At 55.4% G+C, this 21,326-nt stretch overlaps 1 protein-coding gene across 42 annotated transcripts in view; it reads left to right on the top strand.

Moving 5' to 3' along the window:
• Nucleotides 1–21,326, top strand: part of WNK2 (WNK lysine deficient protein kinase 2) — a 141,221-nt gene that overhangs the window by 58,826 nt on the left and 61,069 nt on the right. For 38 of the 42 annotated variants that reach the window (XR_013404957.1, XR_013404958.1, XR_013404959.1 and 35 more), the window contains 6 exons: nucleotides 468–687; nucleotides 8,269–8,560; nucleotides 13,310–13,509; nucleotides 16,785–16,940; nucleotides 17,423–17,614; nucleotides 19,409–20,020. Coding sequence is in view for 37 of the 42 variants with exons in the window: in XM_028835342.2 (XP_028691175.2) it covers nucleotides 468–687; nucleotides 8,269–8,560; nucleotides 13,310–13,509; nucleotides 16,785–16,940; nucleotides 17,423–17,614; nucleotides 19,409–20,020 (1,672 nt within the window). In the remaining 5 variants the exon portion in view is untranslated. The remainder of the gene's footprint in view (nucleotides 1–467; nucleotides 688–8,268; nucleotides 8,561–13,309; nucleotides 13,510–16,784; nucleotides 16,941–17,422; nucleotides 17,615–19,408; nucleotides 20,021–21,326) is intronic. The other 4 variants (XM_028835339.2, XM_077966357.1, XM_077966378.1 and 1 more) reach the window with 2 other exon arrangements.

The raw sequence follows: 21,326 nt of genomic DNA on the forward strand, positions 1-21,326 counted from the left end.
CTTGAAAAGGTCACTTCTTCATGGCACTGGGCACAGGGAGCTCAGTGTGTGGGGACTCTGCGTCTGTGTCCATTTTAGACCTACCCAGGACTAACACTAAAATGTTTCAGTTGTGTCTTCTGGCCATCGAAAACTGGCTAGAACATCCACAGGGGCTGTATTTGCATAATGGGAGGACTCATGTTTTTCCAAATCCTCTTTTGTGTCATTGAATCTTTTGTGAGCATGTTTTTTTGTTTTTTTATTAATAATGACGGGGAATAAAGGAAGTCTTAAAACACTATGTGTTAATAGTAAGACCAGATTCACTGAAATCTTTGCTTCACCCCTGGGAGTGCTGAGACGTGAGGCCTGGCCTCAGGCACCTGCAGGTGTGCCTGTCCTTGCCTTGGTGTGCGTGGCCACAGGAGCCTGGGCATGGAGGCCCTGGCACCCGTGCCCCCGCCTGTCAGCTGCTCTCCCTCCAGGTACGAGATCAAAGACCTGCTGAGCCACGCCTTCTTCGCAGAGGACACGGGCGTGAGGGTGGAGCTCGCGGAGGAGGACCACGGCAGGAAGTCCACCATTGCCCTGAGGCTCTGGGTGGAAGACCCCAAGAAACTGAAGGGAAAGCCCAAGGACAATGGGGCCATAGAGTTCACCTTCGACCTGGAGAAGGAGACGCCGGATGAGGTGGCCCAAGAGATGGTAAGCGGGACTCAGGTGGGGTGTGGCGGATGCAGGTGTTCGCAGCTCGTGGCTTCCAAGGATGAGAACAAAAGTGGGCTGAGGGGGCTCGCTCCGGAGGGGACTGCGAGGCCGGCGGGTGCGGCGGTGCCATCCAGGCAGGTGTGGGCAGCTGAGGTCTCACAGCCCGGTCACGTCTGCCTAGGGTCTGCACAGGGGTGGCCTAAGTGGGAATCCGCTCAAGGGCACAGCATCCCGGGGATTAGCAGCTCCGAGCCAGTGCAGTGCAGGAAGTCAGGGTGGGTGTGCAGAGAGCAACCCAGGACCTCTGACTTGTCAGAAAGGCCTCGCTTGCTTTGCCGGACTCTTGCTGACTTTGTGCCAATGTGGTGGCTTTGCGTTTGGGATCTTTGCCTTTCCTTTTGTTTGGGGCACTGTTGTATTGGGTTTCTGGGATCTGGGACTTTTCTACCTAGAAGGGCGGGTGGGGGGTACCTTTCCGCCTCTTCTCTTCCTCCTTCTCCTCCCATCATCTTCAGCTCTGTGGATGCGGAGTGGTTGGGCCGGGCAGCAGAAGTGCCCCTTTGTGCTGGGGCGTCATCTGGGCCTCAGTGGGGGGCACTGAGCCGGCTGGAATGAGAGGCAGAAGAGACAGAGCCACAGGCACAGGCAGAAGGGAGTGGGAGCGGTCCAGACGCAGTGGTAGGAGGAGAGGCCACGCTGACGATGCCAGGGGGTCAGCGATGGAGTGGGAATTGTGTGGGATGTGGGGACAGGCACAGCAGGTGGGATGGATCTAGATTATTCTGACTTGATTCTCAGGTCTCTGCCATCTAGTAAAATCGCCACTGCCCACATGTGCTATTAAAATATAAATTAATTAAAATTTAAAATCTACTTTCTCAGTCCCACTGGCCACATTTCAAGTGCTCAGTACCAAGGGTGGTTAGTGGTTCTTGTCTTGAGCAATGCAGGACGTTTCTGGCCTGGAATGTTCTGTGGGGCACTGCTGCCCTGGGCCAGGGGCTGTTAGAAGTTCTTGGACAAGCGGGCTTTGGTCACATCCCTGCAGATAGGGCATGTTTGCTGGGCATTGGGCAGTGGACGCCAGAGAGGGACAGTGGTGGGAGCCTGGCCTGGGAGGGCCCCCGGGCCAACGCCGCCTCCTGAGAACCCTCACGCGGGGCCTAGAGACAGACGGAGACGTCTTTGTTGTTGGCTACAAAACACGAACAAATGTTGACATTAAGTCAGACAACTTGATACGAAGGACAGGAATGTCTGTACCGGAACAGGTGAAAACAGAGTCACAGAGGGGAAGACCAGTGGGCACGAGAGGCTGGGAAGAAGGCGGTTCGTATCGCAGGGTAGGAAAGTTGCGTATTTTCAGTGAACACCCGAGCAGAAATAAATCCAGTGTGCTCATGGCAGAGAGCCCTCGGCTCATGTGTCCTGACCGCAGAGGTGCTCGCCCTTTCTTCTGTCTTTTAAATAAGCTTTTTCCTGAATATGTGACGTGTGTTGAAAATGTCCGTCAGTCACCAGTTCCAGGCTGATGATTCTTCCCAAGCTTCACTTCTCCAGGCCGGGCTGGGTCTCAGTAAGGGGAAGTGGATCATACCTGGATGGGGGTTGCACAGAAGTGGGAGGGGCGGCTGCTCTGGAAGGTTCCTGCGAAGGTCTCAGTCAGGTGCAGAAACTGAGGCTTGGCGATGCCATGAAGGTGCGTGGGCCCTCAGAGCCAGGAACGCTGGGGTGCAGTGAGCTGCATGCTTGTCACAGACTCTGCTCCTCCTGGCAGCTCCTTGTCCATGGGGGTCCTGGTGTGTGGTGCATGAGGGATTCAGTGGGCCACATGGTATAGGCTACGCCGTGAGGTCAGTGCAGGGAGCAGCGGTCTCTCGGCTGGACTTCCTGCAACTGTGATCCCCGAGGAAGGAAGCAGGTGGAACGGGGCCGCTCCTGGGGCTGAGGGCTTTGGGCTACATGAGCTAAGGTCCTGCTGGGGTCTTGGCACGCTTCCTACTGCTCCTAGCCTCTCCACAGCTGTAGGATGGGGTGCTTCTGGTGTGGACCTGAGTGCAGGGCCTCAGCACCTGGGACTTGGATTGGAGGAGATGCCTCCTCAGGCTGCCAGTGCCTCAGCCAGGGCTCTGCCTTCCCCTGCACAGTGGCCCATGTCCTGGGCTGTGATAGCACAATGAGGATGGCTACAGCATCCCACTGTGGGGTGATGCCCAGGCTGGCTTCTCTGTGGGGCTCCTGCAGGCTGGCTGCACCATCACCCCAGATGCTGCAAAGTGGCCACCTGTGTCCCCACCCGGCCCACTCTCATCTGGGTTGTCTCTGGTCACATCCCTGACCCAGACACAGAAGCCTCTGCTGTGAGCAGATCTAACGGGGTTGATGAGCTCTGTGCTTCCTGGAGGATCTTTCATGGCTCTCGATGACTGTGTGGTGCACAGAGGTACATTTTCAGATCGAATTGCTCCAAGTTTGCTGTGAATTACTTTCGGGTAATTAGCAGCACATCTGTCCTGTGACTTCAGGTGCACCATTTCTCTGCTGATGTAATACAGCTGTCCCTTCACACATTCAATGCAAATAGCAAGTGCTAAGTGAGGTGCTGCACAGGCTGTGTACAGCCTGCCAGCTAAGGACTGAGATGGTGGCTGCAGGCCAAGAACATCTTTCTGGAGGCACCTGGCTGGCCGCTTGGTGGGAGGGCTGAGGTTTTGAGGGGACAGAAGGTGGCCTCGAGGGAGGATGAGGATGATCTCTGGGAGTCTCATGCACAAGTGAGGATGAGGAAGGTCCTGGGGCAGCTGTGCTGGCTCTGCCTTGCAGGGAGTTACCTCTGTCCCAGTGCTGAGGTCTGGGCCAATGGCAAGGATAGGAGGACATTTGGATGACCTGGTTTTGATGTGGTGACAGCTCAGGAAGGACAGGAGAATGAGGCGCTCTTGTTCCTTCCACGAATGTGTTTATGCTTGGTCAGTGCTGGGGGGACAGGGTACGAGGGACTGGGGAGCCGTGTCAGGAGGCCAAGTGCTGCAGCGATGGCTGAGCGGCAGAGGGGACATCACAGCTGGCTCAGCGCTGATTCCAATATGGGTGGTGCAGCCTGGGGAGGGGCCCAGGATTCTATAGGAGCAGTGTTGCTGCCTCCAGCGGACCTCATGGCCTCCTTGCCTGTCTTGGGTTCTGTCCTAAGGTGGCAAAGCCTAGAACCTGCCCTGGGCCTTGTCTAGCTGTTCCCGAGACAGGCGAGCAGGAGGAGACTCACAAGACTCCGACTCCTCCCTGCTTTTCATTCACATGGAGACTCTGCCTCCCCGGCCCCGCCCGCCTCCTGCAGGGTCGTTGAGGATGCAGCTGTCCCTTTAACCTACAGCCTCTTGCACCCGTCACCACACAAGTCCCCACCCCAGCAGTTGGCTGAACTCTGGGGCTGTTCCTGTGTCAGTTCACAGCAGAGGCCCCTTGGCCCCAGCATCTTCACCCTCTTCTGCATCTTTTACATTTTTTTCATGGTGAGACACGTCTCCTGTGAAATAGAGCATCCAAGAAGAAGGGACACGACCTGTGCTCGGCTAAAGCACAACAATAAACAGCACCCGCCCCACTCTGCTAAGAACAGGGAAGGCAGCACCTCAAGAGCTGCCTGACAGCAGTTGGAAGCTACATGTGCCTACCTTGGGTCTCACTCCCTGGAAACAGCTTGTGTGCCCCGGCAGGTCGACACTGGGTCTCTATGGGGCCTTTCCAGGTTCTAACCTCACACTCCTCCTTCCCACCCATTTCAGACACCAGAGTCCGTCACTGGCCTCCCTGGGGTCCTGACACCAGCCCTGCCATGGGCCCTAGACTGGAGGGGCCTTGCCATGATGCAGTGAAAACAGCTTGATGTCTGTATATCTGCTGAGGCTAGAGAGACACTAGCACCTGGCTCTGAGGCCGCTCTTGTTCCTAACATCTGAGATTAGGCTGGGTGCAGTCACTCACGCCTGTCTTCCCAGCACTTTGGGAGGCTGAGGCAGGAGGATTGCTTGAGCTTAGGAGGCCTTTGCCGTGAGCCATATGCCGCTGCATGACAGCAAGACCCTGTCTCAAACAAACAAAAGTCCCTGAGATTAGCAGGTGTTGGGTCTTAGAGATGTTCCGGAATCCAGGTGAGACTTCCTTCTGGAAGGACCCTGAGGGTGGGAGAGGATGCAGATGGGGCAGAGCTCTCTTCCCCCTGAAGTCACCTCTCAACGAGTTCCACTGGGCGGATGGAAGGGGCCAGATGGAGCTCCCCAGGGAGAGACAGAGGAAATAGCGGGCTCTGTGGGGCCTGGGCCAGCTTCGATCTGGAAGGGACTCTGGGAGTCGGCCCCCAAGGGGATTCCCAGCCAGCCCTTCCCTCCACCTTCATACTCTCCTGATAATGCGATGTGCATGTGTGGCACTCACCATGGCTAAATGTTTTCCTGTTTGGGAAAAAAATAGAAGAAACACTTTAGAGAGGAAGGCTGGGGGTGATGATGAAGACAGAGTCTCCAGGGAAAACGGGCTGCGGGCTGCGGCACCAGCAGCAGATAGTAACGGCAGCAGGAGGACGTGGCCTCGGCAGCCTCTGGTCACGTATCTGGGCCAAGGTGGGCAAGGGTGGGGCCACGCCCTGGATATGACCCTGAGGCTACATGGAGCCTCAGGAATGGCCTCACCCACGTGCTCACTAGGAGCAGAGGCCTGGGCCAAACAGGTCTGGCAGGCTGTGCATACCTGCCCCTGGATGCCAGTGACAGGGACACCTGCTTCGGCCTCCCTGTGAGACCCCCTAGGGTTGGAGCCCGTTCTCTGGGGCTCCCTAGAAAAGAGTCCGCTCCGGACTCTGAGCCAGAAGAGAACCTGGTGCCTCGTTTCTCCTCCTTCCCAGCTGGGCTGCCCTGCTGCTGAGTGGCCTTGGGGCTGGTTTGGGGCCAGTGGTGACCCTGAGTGTGGGCGGGTCCCACTGACTGAGCTGTCACTCTCTGTCCCACCTCACTGACCCCCCTCCCCCACCCCACTCATGTCTCTTCTGAGTCAGGGGAGACTGACCGCAGCTGTTTTTGTTAGGGAACGTCATTCTGTGGAAAAAAATTGTCTTTTGAAACAAAGATTTTTGAATAATCACAAACACTGAAAAATTGCAAGGACACTACAAAGAACCATTTATTTTCCACGAACCATTTGAGACTAAGTGGCTGACCTGATTCCCCTGAAGCCCTGAATACTTTCATGTCTGCTTCCTGAAACTAGGGCACGGTCTTGCATCCGGAAGTACCGTCAGTCCTCAGCCCCATCCTCCCATCCTCGGGCCACTCAGGTCCCCAGTTGTCCCAGTGACACCATCACGAGGCCTCTGGGCCCCTTCTGTGCCTGACTTCCATGTCCTGTCCCTAGGGACGGGCTCAGGCGTCCCTCGTGGGTGGGTCACAGTCAGGTCTTGCGTCTCCACAGGAATCTCGTGGAAGGGGCTGAGTTTGCATGTGTTTCCCAGGGGTGCACGGGTTCACCCGCCGGTTAGGCAGATGCTGGCTCTGAGCTTGGTGCAGGGCGCCTGTGGCTTCTCTAAGTGGAGCTCCTCTCACCTTTCGCAACTGTACGTGTCTCATGGAGAACGTCTGGGCACTGGAAATATCTGTTTGTCACCAAGCTTCCCGCTTATTTCTTTACCTGTCTGTGGCCTCACGGTTTTCTGTTTTACTCAATGGGTCCTGCTCCATGGATGAGCTGTCACATTGCTGCCTAGCGAGTCACTGGAAACGCCCTGGCCCCAGCCTTGGAGGTCAGGGATCAGGTGCCTGGGCTCAGGGCCCCAGTGAGGTGGGATCGGGTGTTGGCCAGGGCTGCAGTCTCAGACCCTGCCTCAGAACTCAGTTCTCTGCCAGGAGGGCCTCTGCATAGGGTCATTTGTGACATGGCTTCCCCTAGAGCAGATGATCCACAGGAAAGGGAGGGAAAGAGACTGGGTGAGGGAGCCACAGAGGAGAAACAGAGGGAGGGAGAGATGGAGGTCGAGAGGCCACACTTACCCGCCGTCCCCCACCTGATACCAGCAGTGACACCTCGTCCCTTCTGCCACCCCCATATGCAAAATGCATGTCAGAGTCTGTGGACATGTCCTTCAAACCGTCATTGTGTTACTGTGCATTTTGATGCTCAAAATGCCCCAGATTTGCCAGCGGGAGGCCCTCGGCACTGGCTCCCGTGCTGTTTTGCACGTCCCTGTCACTCTGAGCACGTCCTCACTGTCAAGCTCATCCTGTCCTTCTCCTGCCGAGCCGGGAGCTGCCGCTTCGTGGAGCCTCACTGCGTTCCTGTCCTGGCTGAGCTCCACGCGCTCCTTGCTATGGGTCCTCCTGGTGAACTCAGTTCACAAGTACACATGTGTCTGTGCATTTACACCACGAAGGTGTCGTGAGTCTGCCCGTGCAGTCTGTCAGTGTTTATTCACGTCTGTTGTGCGCTTCACACCAACAGCTCCAATTCCCACCCGGCAAAAAGGTTCCTGTTGAAAATGTTTACCTCTCCACACCTGAGGAGCCTGGTGTCCACTACTCCTATATATTTTCTTGTTTGGTCACTTTTGCGGGGTCGCCGGCCTCCAGTGGTGCTGTCACCACCTCCCCTCCCCCACAGTGTGACTCCCTCTGCGCCTGACACTGCCCTGAAGCCAGGATGCCCTCCTGCATGGGCACCTCCGCCCTACTGCAGAGGCCTGGCTGGTCCAGCCTGACCTAGCGCCTTTAGAACTGAGGTGCTCAGGAAGGGAGGGGAAGCGCAGGTGGATTTGGAATCTTTGTTCTCCCGTATTTTCATGTGTTTGTGATCACTACAACTGCAGCCTGGCAAGAGCGGCCCCTTCCAAAGCCATCTCTTTCATCAGAAGAAAGAAGGTAGTTATTCCGCGAAGATTCTCTGCGAGCTTGGTAGTTATTCCGCGAAGATTCTCTGCGAGCTTGGTAGTTATTCCACGAATATTCTCTGCGAGCTCATGATGTTTCCTGGAGACCTTGGGGCTCTTTTACAAATGCCCTCAAGGTTCTGCTTGGTAAATCAGTTTTAAAATTTGCCAGGCATCAGTGCATACCTTACTGGTCTAATACAAAACGCACATCCTTCCTCCATCTACAACTCGGGTGTGGCCCCGTTCCCCATCTTTGGGCAGCCCCAGACTCAGAGACATTTCAGGAAAATGCTAGCCCCAAAGCTCCTTGTCACCACTTCTGAGCATGGAGACAAGCAGGAGCTCCTTCCCGTCCGCCACCAGCCCGGGGGTGGCCAGGAGCTCAGGGAGCCCTGAAGTCCGGTCCAGGGGCTGCTCTGCTTCGCTTTTGGTGCGGACTCTGCGGGAGGCAAGTCAGGCCTGCGTGGTGGTGGTCTTCCTTTGCCTTGCCTGGCAAACCCCTGCCATGCCATCTCTGAGCTGGCCCTGCGGATTTTACGCTCAGTGGCAGTGGGGTGGCGAGTGTGTCCTATGTGGATGAACCAATGATGGGAAAGCACTTTAGGTAAGGGGTATGGGCTGGCGTGGGCTGATCCCCTGCGATGCTGACAACATGACTGCCTTTACAGATTGAGTCTGGATTCTTCCACGAGAGTGACGTCAAGATCGTGGCCAAGTCTATCCGTGACCGTGTGGCGTTGATCCAGTGGCGGCGGGAGAGGATCTGGCCTGCACTGCAGCCCAAGGAGCAGCAGGATGTGGGCAGCCCGGACAAGACCAGGGGTCCGCCGGTGCCCCTGCAGGTCCAGGTGACCTACCATGCACAGACTGGGCAGCCCGGGCCACCAGAGCCCGAGGAGCCAGAGGCCGACCAGCACCTCCTGCCACCTACGTTGCCGACCAGCGCCACCTCCCTGGCCTGTGAGTGCTCAGGGGTGGGGTGGCCATGGGTACCCCTCCCACCTAGCCTGCAAAAACCAGCTATTGGGCAAAGAAAAATGAAGTCCTCTGTCTTTATTGGAATGCTTTGTGAGGAAGGGGGTCAGCATAGCATCCCCTCGGAGGAGACATGGTGCAGCTCTGAGCTGTCCTCACATAGCGTGGGTGATTGCTTTCGCTGTAGGTGGTTCCCAGGAGTCCTGGCTGGGTGCCTGTGCCCCATGACAGGCTTGCCTTCTGCCAGCACCCTTGGTGCCAGGGCATGTCGTGAACTTCATAAGAGAGCAACTTTCAGGGTGGTGGGGCCAGCAGACCCAAGCACTGGGATGTGCAGGGCCTGATTCTGTGACCGGCCTGGGGCCAGTCCCCCCGGCCCACCATGCAAGGTGTGGACTCTAGGTATGGGTGAGCCCCGTTTCAGGGAAGGGACTGGGGCTTTCTCAGCATTTCCCGGTGGTCTGTAACCAGAAGGAGATTAAGATTCACAGAAGTCCATGTTCTCAGGACAGATGGGGACAGATGGGCCCTGAGCCAGCGGGGTCTGGTACAGCCAGTTCAGTCCCACTCTCTGCTATGGATCTGTGGACTGGGGGCAGGTTCCTTAACCCGTCTGAGAATGACAGTTCTGGCCCCTTGGGGGGAATGTGAAGGCCAGGTGAGGTGGCGGCTGCGGCTGCTTGGTGGGACATCTGTCCTGGGAACAGAGTGTGCTGCTTGCTGGCTTGGCTTGTGGTGTTGCCATGGGGATCTGCCATTCCCAGTAGTATCTCCCTTCTAAGGCAAAACCTTTAGGACCTTTTGTATATTTTCAGCAGGGTGTTACTGATGAATTGGCAGGAATCACTTTGGATCAGCCTTCATCTAAGACCATTTAGGGAGAACCTAGCATCTTCTGCACATACAGGCAGAAAAGTTCCTGCCTGTGCCTTCCACATCCCAAGAACTCAGCAGTGAGCTGAGGACTGAGGAACATGGCTTTGTTCATTCTGTGAATACACATGGGATAGAATGACAGAGCCAAGGGACCTGCCCGGGCCAATATTTCAGATCATTCATGTGCAAAGACTGAAATAGTCTGTTTAATTTATTTAATATGCACGTCCTTCATTTATCATTGAAATGGCTAGTTCTTGAAAGTAGGCTATTTAAATTCAAACAAGCAGTCATCATGTCGAGACTGTTCACCTACTATTTATGTCACTCAAACCTGCGTAGGTTTGCTTTGGAGAATAAAATTGGTACATTATTGCTCCATTTTCTGATACATCTAAAAAATTAAAGAGCACAGACTTTTTGTAAGAAAAAATTCATGTCCGACACAGCACGACACACACACTTTTAAATCATAATTGTGGGTTAAACAATTTCTAGGATGGGAGTTTAAAAATCTTCTTTTTTTGAACTTTGAAGAGACATAGTTTGAGGATATTTCTATATGTTTAGCTTGTGGTCAGATAGTCTAATTCAGGTTTGATCCACTGTGGGAAAATCAGATGGAGACATTGACCGACTGATGATTGCAGTTCAGGTGTGGGTGTTCTCTCTGCAGACAGGCCCACTTCCAGACTGACTGAGAAGGATTCTGTGTGTTTTGTGCAGAGGCCATGGCCATGCTTCTCAAAAACACTTTTTTTTTTTTTTTTTTTTTTGAGACGGAGTCTTGCTCTCTTGCCCAGGCTGGAGTGCAGTGGCCGGATCTCAGCTCATTGCAAGCTTTGCCTCCCAGGTTCACGCCATTCTCCTGCCTCAGCCTCCCAAGTAGCTGGGACTACAGGCGCCCGGCACTACGCCCAGCTAATTTTTTTGTATTTTTAGTAGAGACGGGGTTTCACTGTGTTAGCCAGGATGGTCTCGATCTCCTGACCTTGTGATCTGCCCGCCTCAGCCTCCCAAAGTGTTGGGATTACAGGTGTGAGCCACCACGCCCAGCTAATTTTGTATTTTTAATACAAAATTACAAATTTTTAATATAAAATTTTGTATCTTAATACAAATATAATAATACGAAACAATAATAAAACATGTAGCCTACCACACACATAGAACACACACAGGCACACATAGAACACACACAAATACATAGGCACACCTACATATGCACATACATGTGGACACTCACACATGAACACCTGCACACAGACATGTATGCCCCACGTGTGTGTACACATGCATGCCCACCCTGCATGCACATGGACACATGTATGTATACTTGTGAATACCCTCCACAAATGTGAACACATTCACATGCACACATACATGCACACATGTCTGCACTCATACGTGAATATGCACTTGCACACTCACATCCACATGTGTGCACACATGTACACCCTTATCCCCTTCTGTTTCATAATGGATAGCACCCCACATAGCCTTCTGCACCTTGCTCTCGGGTGTGCCAGGTAAGAGCAGGAACCCCATAATCCAAGAAGAACCTGCTCTGTGTAACAAGATTGGCACATAGACACACATTAGTGCATTGGAAGATGCAACAGTATGTCAGTTTTTACAGTTTTCCCTTGTGTTTTCTTAAACTGCCCATCAAGTGTCCTGACCAAGCGGGGGCTTCCTTGGTGACTCCATTTAAGCAGCTGATGACTGTAGTAGCACATTTGCCAATAGTTTCAAAAATGTCTTCTAAAATGTTTAATTGTGTAAGTAATGAACTCATTCACTTTTTTTTTCTTTTTTTTTTTGAGATGGAGTCTTGCTCTGTCACCCAGCCTGGAGTGCAGTGGCACAATCTCAGCTCACTGCAACCTCTGCCTCCCAGGTTCAAGTGACTCTCCTGCATCAGCCTCCCTAGTAGCTGGGATTACAGGCATGTGCCACCATGCCCGGCTAATTTTTATATTTTTAGTAGAGATGGGGTTTTGCCCTGTTGGCCAGGTTGGTCTTGAACTCCTGACCTCAAGTGATCTGGCCGCCTCAGCCTCCCAAAGTGCTGGGATTACAGGCATGAGCCACCGTGCCCGGCCCATATTCACTTTATTTTTTATTTTTTAAATTTTTTAATTTTTTTTTGAGATGGAGTCTCGCTCCGTCACCCAGGCTGGAGTGCAGTGGTGGGATCTTGGCTCACTGCAACTGCCATCTCCTGGGTTCAAGCGATTCTCCTGCCTCAACCTCCCGAGTAGCTGGGACTACAGGTATGTGCCACCATGCCCAGCTGATTTTTTTTGTATTTTTATTAGAGGCAGGGTTTCACTATGTTAGCCAGGCTGGTCTCAAAGCCCTGACCTCATGATCCTCCTGCCTCGGCCTCCCAAAGTGCTGGGATTACAGGCGTGAGCCACTGTGCTCAGCACATATTCACTTTAAACATGTAAAATGTGGGCTGGGCACGGTGGCTCCTTTTGGGAGTCAAAGGTGGGTGGGTCACTTGATTCCAGGGGTTTGAGACCAGTCTGGCCTACGTGGCGAAACCCCATCTCTACAAAAGATAGAAAAATTAGCCAGGTGTGGTGGTGTATGCCTGTGGTTCTAACTACTTGGGAGGCTGAAGCAGGAGAATTGCTTGAGCCTGGGAGGTCAAGGCTGTAGTGAGCCGTGATCACACCACTGCAGTCCAGTCCCGATGACAGTGACACCTTGTCTCAAAAAAAAAAAAAAAAAAAATTAATAAATAAAATGCTACACATATGGTTAGAATCGCTCTACTTGAGACTTGTCGGGTCCATACATGTTCTCCCCTTCCTCCCCATCCTCCTTTCCCCTCCCCTCTCCAAGTGGAAATGAGCACTTTATGACCACTCAGCTCATTAAAAATCAGAGCTGCCTGTCTGATTGGCTTTGCTCAATTAAACCTCAGCATTTCTTACGTCTTCCTAGGTTACAGTAGGTTGTATCCATTCCTGGGAAAAGTTATTTTAACGCCAAGCCAACGGGATTTCCCCTTTGTTTAAATTATAAATGGACACAATAGTCTGAAATGCAGCTCCTCGCGAAAATAGCGTGGCGTTTGTAAGTGGTAAATTCTAAAGTTTCTGTAGCTTTTGGCTTCTGGAAGCAGGAAACCCAAAGTACCGTTTCAGACAGGGTTTCGTTTTCCCCTCGGCTGGCATGACCCCACAGGTGAAGATGGTTCCAGGCACACCGGGGTCCTGTCTGCGCCTCTGCTAGCGGGTGGGTCTGTTTGGGTTTGATGGGGGCCAGGCCAGCCTGAGCCATGTGAGGCCTCTGGGGGAGCTCAGGCCGTGGGCACTTGGTGCCACCCCTGCCACTGCATCCACTGCACAGGGGAATGGTGGGTGCATTTCCCTCTCAAGGCCTCTCTGTGGGTGTTCGGACACCTTGGCCCCATTTTCCAGCCAAGTTAGTTCTGGTCCCGTGACCTCGGTCCCACACAGTGAAAACATCAGCTTTTTCTTACCTCGGACATTCCTTTGGCCTCCCAAGCCCCTTGTTCCCCTAAGAGCTGGACTGTGTGCTTGCCCCCCAGGCTGTGGCGGGCTGGTTGTGGGTACCTGTCTTGTGGGAGGGTTGGCACGATGTACCTGCCCTGGCATCATGCTGGCCAGACATGGGCAGTGTTGGAGTGAGGCACAGTGACAGCGTCCCAAGTATAGTTCTGTAGCAGCCAATTGTATAAACAGTATGCACCGGTTATTTATGTGATCTGGAGAAACAGTCAAACCTTTATTTTGCAGAAGAAACTATGCAGATGAGCCAATGTTCGTTCATGTGATATTTGGAGATGTCCACTCTAAGTCCTGCTTTTGTCCTCCCCAGCGGACAGCACCTTCGACAGCGGCCAGGGCTCTACCGTGTACTCGGACTCGCAGAGCAGCCAGCAGAGCGTGGTGCTTGGCTCCCTTGCCGACGCAGCGCCGCCCCCGGCCCCGTGTGTGTGCAGCCCCCCTGTGAGTGAGGGGGCCGTCCTGCCGCAGAGCATGCCCTCGCTGGGGGCCTACCAGCAGCCCACAGCTGCGGTGAGTCAGAGTGCCACTCCCACCCCCTTCCCCATCCCCACTATCTGTTCTGAGGGCCCTGAGGGCTCTGAATTCTATGATGGGCTGTCCAGGCTGCACTGCACTGTGGTCAGCGTTAAAAGTGGCCTGTGGTCAGTGTCCAGTCACACTTCCCCTGGGGAGACATTCAAAAGCCAGGCCCAGAGGAAAGCCACGTCCTTGCTGCCAGCTGTGGAACTGCTGGCCGAGTAGCCCTGATGTTCCTGTAAAGACCTATTAGATAGGAAAGACACCCTCTTGGAAAAGAGACCCCAGGACACCCAGAGTTTGGGAGGCTGTGATAGAGCTGAGTGGTTCCCCCTGGGGGGCGGGCACAGTGATAATGGTGACAGCCCACAGCCACAGTCATGATACCCATTGACTTTGCCCTGGGTCTGCGACATTATCCCAGACTGTTCCACAGATCACGGAAAAGCATCATTTGTAAGAAGGAAACCTGAGATTCGATCTCACTGCCCAGCCTCCTGAGGGGCTCCTGGCACTTCTCTCCCACATACTGCATAGCGGTTAAAGTCAGAGCTATGAAAATAGGGCGGGGCTGAGGGGAACACTTTCGGGGAGCACGTGTGGCGAAGGAGTGATGGAGCCTCGGGCTGTGACGACGCGTGCGGGATGATTCCCACGGGAAAGACTAAGATGAGTGGGGTCACATTCGGCATGTATTTTTTTATTTTGATTTTTTCAAAACACTTTAGAAAGCAAAACACGGTGAAACCCCGTCTCTACTAAAAAAAAAAAAAAAAAAAAAAAGAAAGCAAAACAATTGCTCTTTGCAGTCCCAAGTGCCCAGCCACGGAGGGGTTGCCCATGAGCCCCAGGCAGTAGATTGGTACCCTCAGAGGGTAGTTTGTTTATTTATTTATCTGAGACGGCGTCTTGCTTTGTTGCCCAGGCTGGAGTGCAGTGGCGCAATCTCTGCTCACTGTAACCTCCGCCTCCTGGGTTCAGGCAATTCTTCTGCCTCAGCCTCCCAAGTAGCTGGGATTACAGGCACATGCCACCACACCCAGCTAATATTTGTATTTTTAGTAAAGACAGGGTTTCACCATGTTGGCCAGGCTGGTCTCGAACTGCTGACCTCAGGTGATCCTCCCTCATCGGCCTCCCAAAGTGCTGGGATTACAGGTGTGAGCCACTGTGTCCGGCCTCAGAGGGTGGTTTATGGGGTGGGCTGTTTCACCTCCCGTGTGAGCCAAGAAGCCCAACAGGGACATCACACGTGCAGCCACTGTGTACTCTGGGCCAAGCTCCTTCTTCCCTAGCGGGCAGCTCCTGCCTGGTGCTTTGGCTATGCTGGTTGTCACTCACACACTCAGCACTGTGGCCCGTCTTCTTGATGCCGTCTGAGCGTGGGCACATGGGCTGTTCTGGCCTCCTCTGTCCTGCTGGCTGCCCTGCTGCACCCGTGCATGTGGGATCGCCCTTCCCAGGTCTGCTCAGTCAGGAGGGTGTAGAAGGGCCCTTTGGAAAAGCAGTTGAAGCTATTTGCCGAGTCTGCCTTTGCTGACTGCAGCCCCAGCACTCATTTGCAATTTGCATTTGCGTTTTCTTCATTTCACAAAATGAAGTGAAATACAATTTTAAACAGCAGAAAGACCTCATTTAAGGAAAGGTGAGGCTGGATGTGGTGGCTCATGCTTGTAATCCCAGCATTTTGGGAGCCTGAGGCAGGAAGATCACTTGAGCCCAGGAGTTCTAGGCCAGCCTGGGCAAAAAACCAAGACCCTGTCTCTACAACAAATTAAAAAAAAAAAAAAAAAGAAAAGGCTACTTGCTGCTCCAGAGTGGTGGTTCTTGGCTTTGAGGATTGGCTGAACTGGGGCTGGACTGGAATGTTCTGTCTGGCTCTCATTCCTCTTCAGCCTAGGTTAGGGCTTCCTGTGCCATGTGATGCCACATGAGGCACTCCTGGCCTGGGCTCCCACTGGTTCAAGTCCCTCTCCTGTGGCCTGGGTGATGCTGCTGGTGTCAGCATCAGCCTGGAAGCCAAGATACCTGAGCAGGGACATCACAGGTACAGTCACCTTGGACCAGGGGCCCGAGTCTCAGTCTTCTTACCCAGTGACACAGAGACAACTTATTCAAAAAGGATGAGGCCTGGAAGGAGTCCCCAGGTGCACTGAGGGCTCTCCCTACCACCCCTGTGCCTTTCCTGGGATGGTTGCCATGGTGATGTGCCTGCAGCGCCCAGTGAAGCAGGAGAAGCAGCCAAGGAGGAGCAGCCGCCGTGGGGCTGCCAGGCCGCCCTGGGGGCTGTTGGGAGCACGAGGCCACTTGCTCCTAGGCTGCCAGGCCCTGCCCGAGCTCCTGGGCTGTGCACAGTGCTCAGAGCTGGTAGACAGATGGTCCGGCCCAGTCAGGCCCATCCTCCACTCCCTGGCTTCAGGTGAATCCAGAAGCCCAGCTCGATCCCAGATACACTTGCTCCAGCCACTCACACCACGCTGCCTTTCATAAAGCACCCACCGCGAAAGACAAGTGAGGAGAGCAGTTTCAGGCATGTTGTCACTCATGTGATCCAGAGAACCGCACGGGAGGGAACGTTCGTGGCAGGGTGGGACAGCCACGATCCTCTGTAGCCCCGCCTGCTCCTCACATTCTCATTGTTTTGAAATAAATCCCAGACAGCAAGACACTTCCCCTGTAAATGATTCAGCCTCCGCCTCTGCACAATAAGGACTCTTAGAGAACAAAGCCCCATCCCGTTATTACACCAACAAATTAACAAATTCGCAGCAATTCCTCAATGGCAGCAAATACCCATTCTGAGAGCTTAGATTTCCCATTCTTCTGTGGTCTGTGTTTGCTCCGCTGCCGGACTGCCCACACGCTGTTCCAGGGCCCATTTCGCTTCATATCGTCTGTGAGTTGTGTATATGTTTTCATCTGATGTAGTCACAGTCATACGGACCGTGAGCTTCCCCAGTTTAATGTCCTCGGGAGCCTTTCTCCACGGTTCTGCAAAGCCCCTGTGCTGGCCTTTGTTGTGGTTGTGTAACGTTCTGTGGGGCTGACGTGCCCGGGCGCCCCTGAGCTGGGGACTGTGCTGTTCCTGGCCCTTCACTGCTATGAATGATGCCCAGGGCCGCCTCACTGCTTCTGCTGTCATGTTCCTGGGAAGAGGGACCCTGGTGAGGACCAGGCACAGGGATGACACGAGGCTACCCTGCCCCTGCCTGGGAGGGGGCCTGGTGGCCGAGAGCTGCTGCTGAGTGTGGCCGTGGTGCTCTCTGCAGCCTAGCCTGCCGGTGGGCTCCGTCCCAGCCCCCGCCTGCCCTCCGCCCCTCCAGCAGCACTTCCCGGATCCAGCCATGAGCTTCGCCCCTGTGCTGCCGCCGCCCAGCACCCCGCTGCCCACAGGTCCAGGCCAGCCAGCGCCCCCCGGCCAGCAGGTGAGTGTGGCACCTCCTGTGGCCACTGTTGCTCCAGGCAGGCAGTCAGCTCTGCTGGCCCCTGGGCCCAGGTCTGTGAGCACCTCCCTCAGACCCTTCGCTCACATCCTCTGTGGTTCCCCCAGGTATTTGGTGTGGCCGAGGGATGGGGGTAACTCTCGTATGTGCATGTGTATATGTGTGTTTGTACGTGTGTGTGTGCGTTTGCGTGCGTGCATAGCGTTTGCAGCACCCTGCACATGGAAGGCTCTGCTCACTCAGAACATCTCTGCAAGATCTGCTGTGTCGTGGCTCCAGGCTGACTGGAGTTATCTGAATGTGTGTATGTGTGACTGTGCAAGTGTGTGTGCAGGTATGTGTGAATGTGAGTGTGTCCGTGTACATGTGAGGTTGAAGGTTGATATCCTGTCATGTGTAACCAGTGGGGTGCGCTTGTCTGGGCAGATTGGTGGTCTAAGAGGAGCTACCTTCTCTTCTTCCAGCCTCCTCCGCTGGCCCAGCCGACACCCCTGCCGCAGGTCCTGGCCCCACAGCCCGTGGGCCCCCTCCAGCCAGTGCCCCCCCACCTGCCACCGTACCTGGCTCCAGCCTCCCAGGTCGGGGCCCCTGCTCAGCTGAAGCCCCTCCAGATGCCACAGGCGCCCCTGCAGCCGCTTGCTCAAGTCCCTCCGCAGGTACTTCTAGGTTGATGGCTGCCATCAGTGGTGGCGCACGCTTTGCCAGGCTCTGGCTGGTGCACCAGGACACCCACAGAGGGGGTTGTCTGTGCATGTGACCTGTGACCTGGGGTCGGGCTGGCCAGGGAGTTGGGGCTGGGCTGGGGAGTCTGGGCCGGGCAGCGTGGGCTTTGTGCACAGTCATATGCACCAGGAACGCTCCAGGGACCCACACAACCAGCCATGTATCCCTTGGTGGGTGGCTTGGCTGCTGTTTCCTGCCCTCCAGCCTCACCTTCTCTCCCAACCTGGCAGGCTGCTTTTGGTCCTCCCAGGCCATGACACCTTCTGGGCTGTGAGTGTCGGATGGGGTCCTTCAGGGAGGGCGGGCAGCCCAGCACCCCATCACCCAGCACCCTCCCAGCAACATGCCCATCTGCCCTCAGCGTACCCATGTGCCCAGGCTCATCCAGGATAGGAAAAGGCTTGTTAGTCCAAGGTTGTGGACAGCAGTCTTGAGGTGGTTGCTGGGCTGGCACAGAAAGCAGGTGAGTTTGCCTCAGAGGAGCATTCTTCCTGTGGAGCTCCCCCAGGGCCGTGCGGCATGTGGCTCCTTGGAGTTCCAGAGCCAGCCTGTGGCATTGCTGACTGCAGGGAAGCCCAGCCAGCAAGGCTCGACTCACACAGCAGAAGTGACTTCTGCTGTCTCTCTCTGGGGACACTGTCCATCACTCGAGGGACCCGACTGCATGTAACTGGTGCAGAATGATTCCAGGGCCAGGGCACCATTGCCCAGGTAAATGGCATGGAGGATTCTAGGTGTTGCCGAGGCCTTCGGTGACCCAGACTAGAAGTGTGCTTCACTCTGAAGATGGGGCAAGCACGTGTTCCTGTGATTCACAAGCCCCACCTGGAAGATTCTTTTGTGTTGTCTCACCCTGCTCAGGCCCAGATGTCACCATAGGACGTTAGGCAGCTTCAGAGTCTAGTGAAATCATTATCTTGCTCGTTCAGACAGACAGGAGTTCATGTGCATTTTTGCTGCTTCTTGATTGCATGGAGGTGTAGGCCGTGACACACACCAGCATGCACAAGAAGGCTGTCAAAGATGGAAATGCTAAGTCCGCGTCGCTGGGTGTCAGCCACCCCCAGGAGGCACATGCATTGCTGAGAAGATATAGGCGAGGTTTCGGGAGTCCCTGCTGTGGGGAATGCTGGACAGGATAGGGGTGTCCCCTGAGCCAGCTTCGGTGGCTCAAAGATTTGCTTTCTCTGAGAACCCTCTGAGAAGTTAGATTTCAACTTGAATTTGTGCATGTTGCAGGGATCAGGCTAAGGTGATTTCAGATGCTCAGGGCCAGTCTGGTGGCCCTGGCAGTCCCAGCCCTTCCAAATGAAAACTCTCCAGGGCTCTGAAGTCACTCCTCTATGACTCGTGGTCACTGCTCCTGCTGCTCACACTGTGTGAGCTGCCCCTGACTCCCTCAGAGCCCCCAGCAGGGCTGTCGTGTGTGTGGACACAGGGAGATCTCCCTGCGCTGGACCAGGGGTGATCTAGCAGGTCATTCCCAGCCTGCCAACTTTCCTTTTCTATTTGAAGAGCTTTACATGGTTGGGATTTCTGCTTCTATTGGGTTTATCTTTGGGTTCCCTTCAACAGCAGCTACACAAAGGTGTCTCGGAGGGAAAGGGTCATGCTCTCTTCATCCCATGTCCCCTCGTCCCCAGTGACCGTGGCTGTCCTTGCATGAAGTGCTGTGGTCAGGGACCCTGGTTGGGGCCCACACTGACACACTTCTGTGTCTCTTTCAGATGCCCCCGATTCCTGTTGTGCCCCCCATCACGCCCCTGGCGGGAATCGACGGCCTCCCTCCGGCCCTCCCAGACCTGCCGACTGCGACCGTGCCTCCCGTGCCACCGCCTCAGTATTTCTCTCCAGCCGTGATCTTGCCGAGCCTCGCTGCCCCACTCCCCGCTGCGTCCCCAGCCTTGCCTCTGCAGGCTGTGAAGCTGCCCCACCCCCCTGGGACACCCCTGGCCGTGCCCTGCAGGACCATTGTGCCAAATGCACCGGCCACCATCCCCCTGCTGGCCGTAGCCCCACCGGGCGTGGCCGCCCTGTCCATTCATTCTGCCGTGGCCCAGCTCCCAGCCCAACCTGTATACCCAGTGGCCTTCCCACAGATGGCACCCACCGATGTCCCTCCTTCCCCCCACCACACGGTGCAGAATGTGAGGGCCACCCCTCCCCAGCCGGCACTGCCCCCGCAACCTACGCTACCCCCGCAACCCACGCTGCCCCCACAACCCACGCTGCCCCCACAACCTGTGCTGCCCCCGCAGCCAGCACTGCCTGTGCGCCCTGAGCCCCTCCAGCCCCACCTTCCTGAACAAGCTGCTCCAGCTGCTGCACCAGGGAGCCAGGTAATCACTTGCTGGGCAGGGGCTCACCCTCCCAGCGTCTGGGGACCCTCAGGACCCAGAGATGCAAAGGACTCTTGGCTGCTCTGTCCTCCCGCTCCCTTCGCTGGGCCTGTGCTACCCCTGAGCACCTTGATTGAGGGGCAGCTGGGGGCCAGGCAAGGAGGCAGCTCTGCCCGGGGTGGCCCCTCTCAGGAAGAGATGTGTGTGAGGTTGAGGGAGGTGGGGGCTGGTGTCAGCGCGGGGCATCTGCGTCTCCTCCGTGTTCTGAATGCTCAGGAGGTGCAGGAGTCCGTGCCTGATAGGTTCTGTGTCCCTCCCTTCCCACGGCTCTATGGCCCCTGCTCTTGTGGTGTCTTTGTACCTGCCCTCACCTAGGCCCGGTCTGGCAGCCTTGGTGTGGCTGGCATTGGGGCACAGGGCGTCTGTCTGAGGTCTGCCCTTCAAAGAGCACCTTGTCAGGATGAGGCAGGGTGACAACCCCATCTTAGGGAGGGTGAGGAAGCGAGGCCAATTGCGGGGTGGGGGCTGGGGGCAGATGGCACTGCTGGCTGCAAGGGTGGTCATGGTGGGACCTGGGGCCATGTCCTGGTGTCAGGTCAGGTGGATACCTCGTGGCAGCATGCTGGCTGGCTGTGAAGGGGCGCTCTGGAACACAGGATATGCGCCCCGCTGGTGGGGGGCCTTCCCACGGGGATTTGCACCCCTACCCAGTCCACTCACGTTTTGGGACTTGCAGACTATTCTGTTCAAACTTGAGTGAGGAGAGAGAGGCTGGCATGGGAGCCTTCCCACCTGGGCATTCTCGCACCTGGGCCTCTTTACCTGGGTCCCATCCTTCCTGGCATTTTCCCACGTGGGCCTCTTCACCTGACCTCCTCCTGCCTGGCCTTACCCCAGCTCTGAGCCCTGTCAGTCCTGTAACTGTGGCACAGCCCTGCCTTTCGAGCCTCAGCCTCCGCAGGAAAGTGGCTGGCGTGGCCCTAATGTGAAGGGGTCTGGGGTGAAGCATCCCTGGTGCCAGGTGCCCCCCAGCTGTTAGTGCTGAATCCAGTCTGGAGTGAGCTGCCCCGCTGTGAGCCGTCCCTCCTGGCCATCACTTCTTGCTGTCTTATCTCCAGAGGGCTTTGTGTGTAGAGAAGGAAGGGGTGGTACATATTGGATAGCAGTGTGGCGTTTGATTAGACAGTGAGTGGGAAGAATCGCGTGCGTCCTGTGGCCCACCTGAGTAAGCACTGTTGGTCCCAGCAGGTTTCAGCGGCAGCTCAGAGCCTGCTGGTTCACAGTCAGGTCTGTTTCTCAGAAAGCC

The sequence above is a fragment of the Macaca mulatta genome, chromosome 15, assembly GCF_049350105.2.
Source record: "Macaca mulatta isolate MMU2019108-1 chromosome 15, T2T-MMU8v2.0, whole genome shotgun sequence".
Lineage (NCBI taxonomy): Eukaryota > Metazoa > Chordata > Mammalia > Primates > Cercopithecidae > Macaca > Macaca mulatta.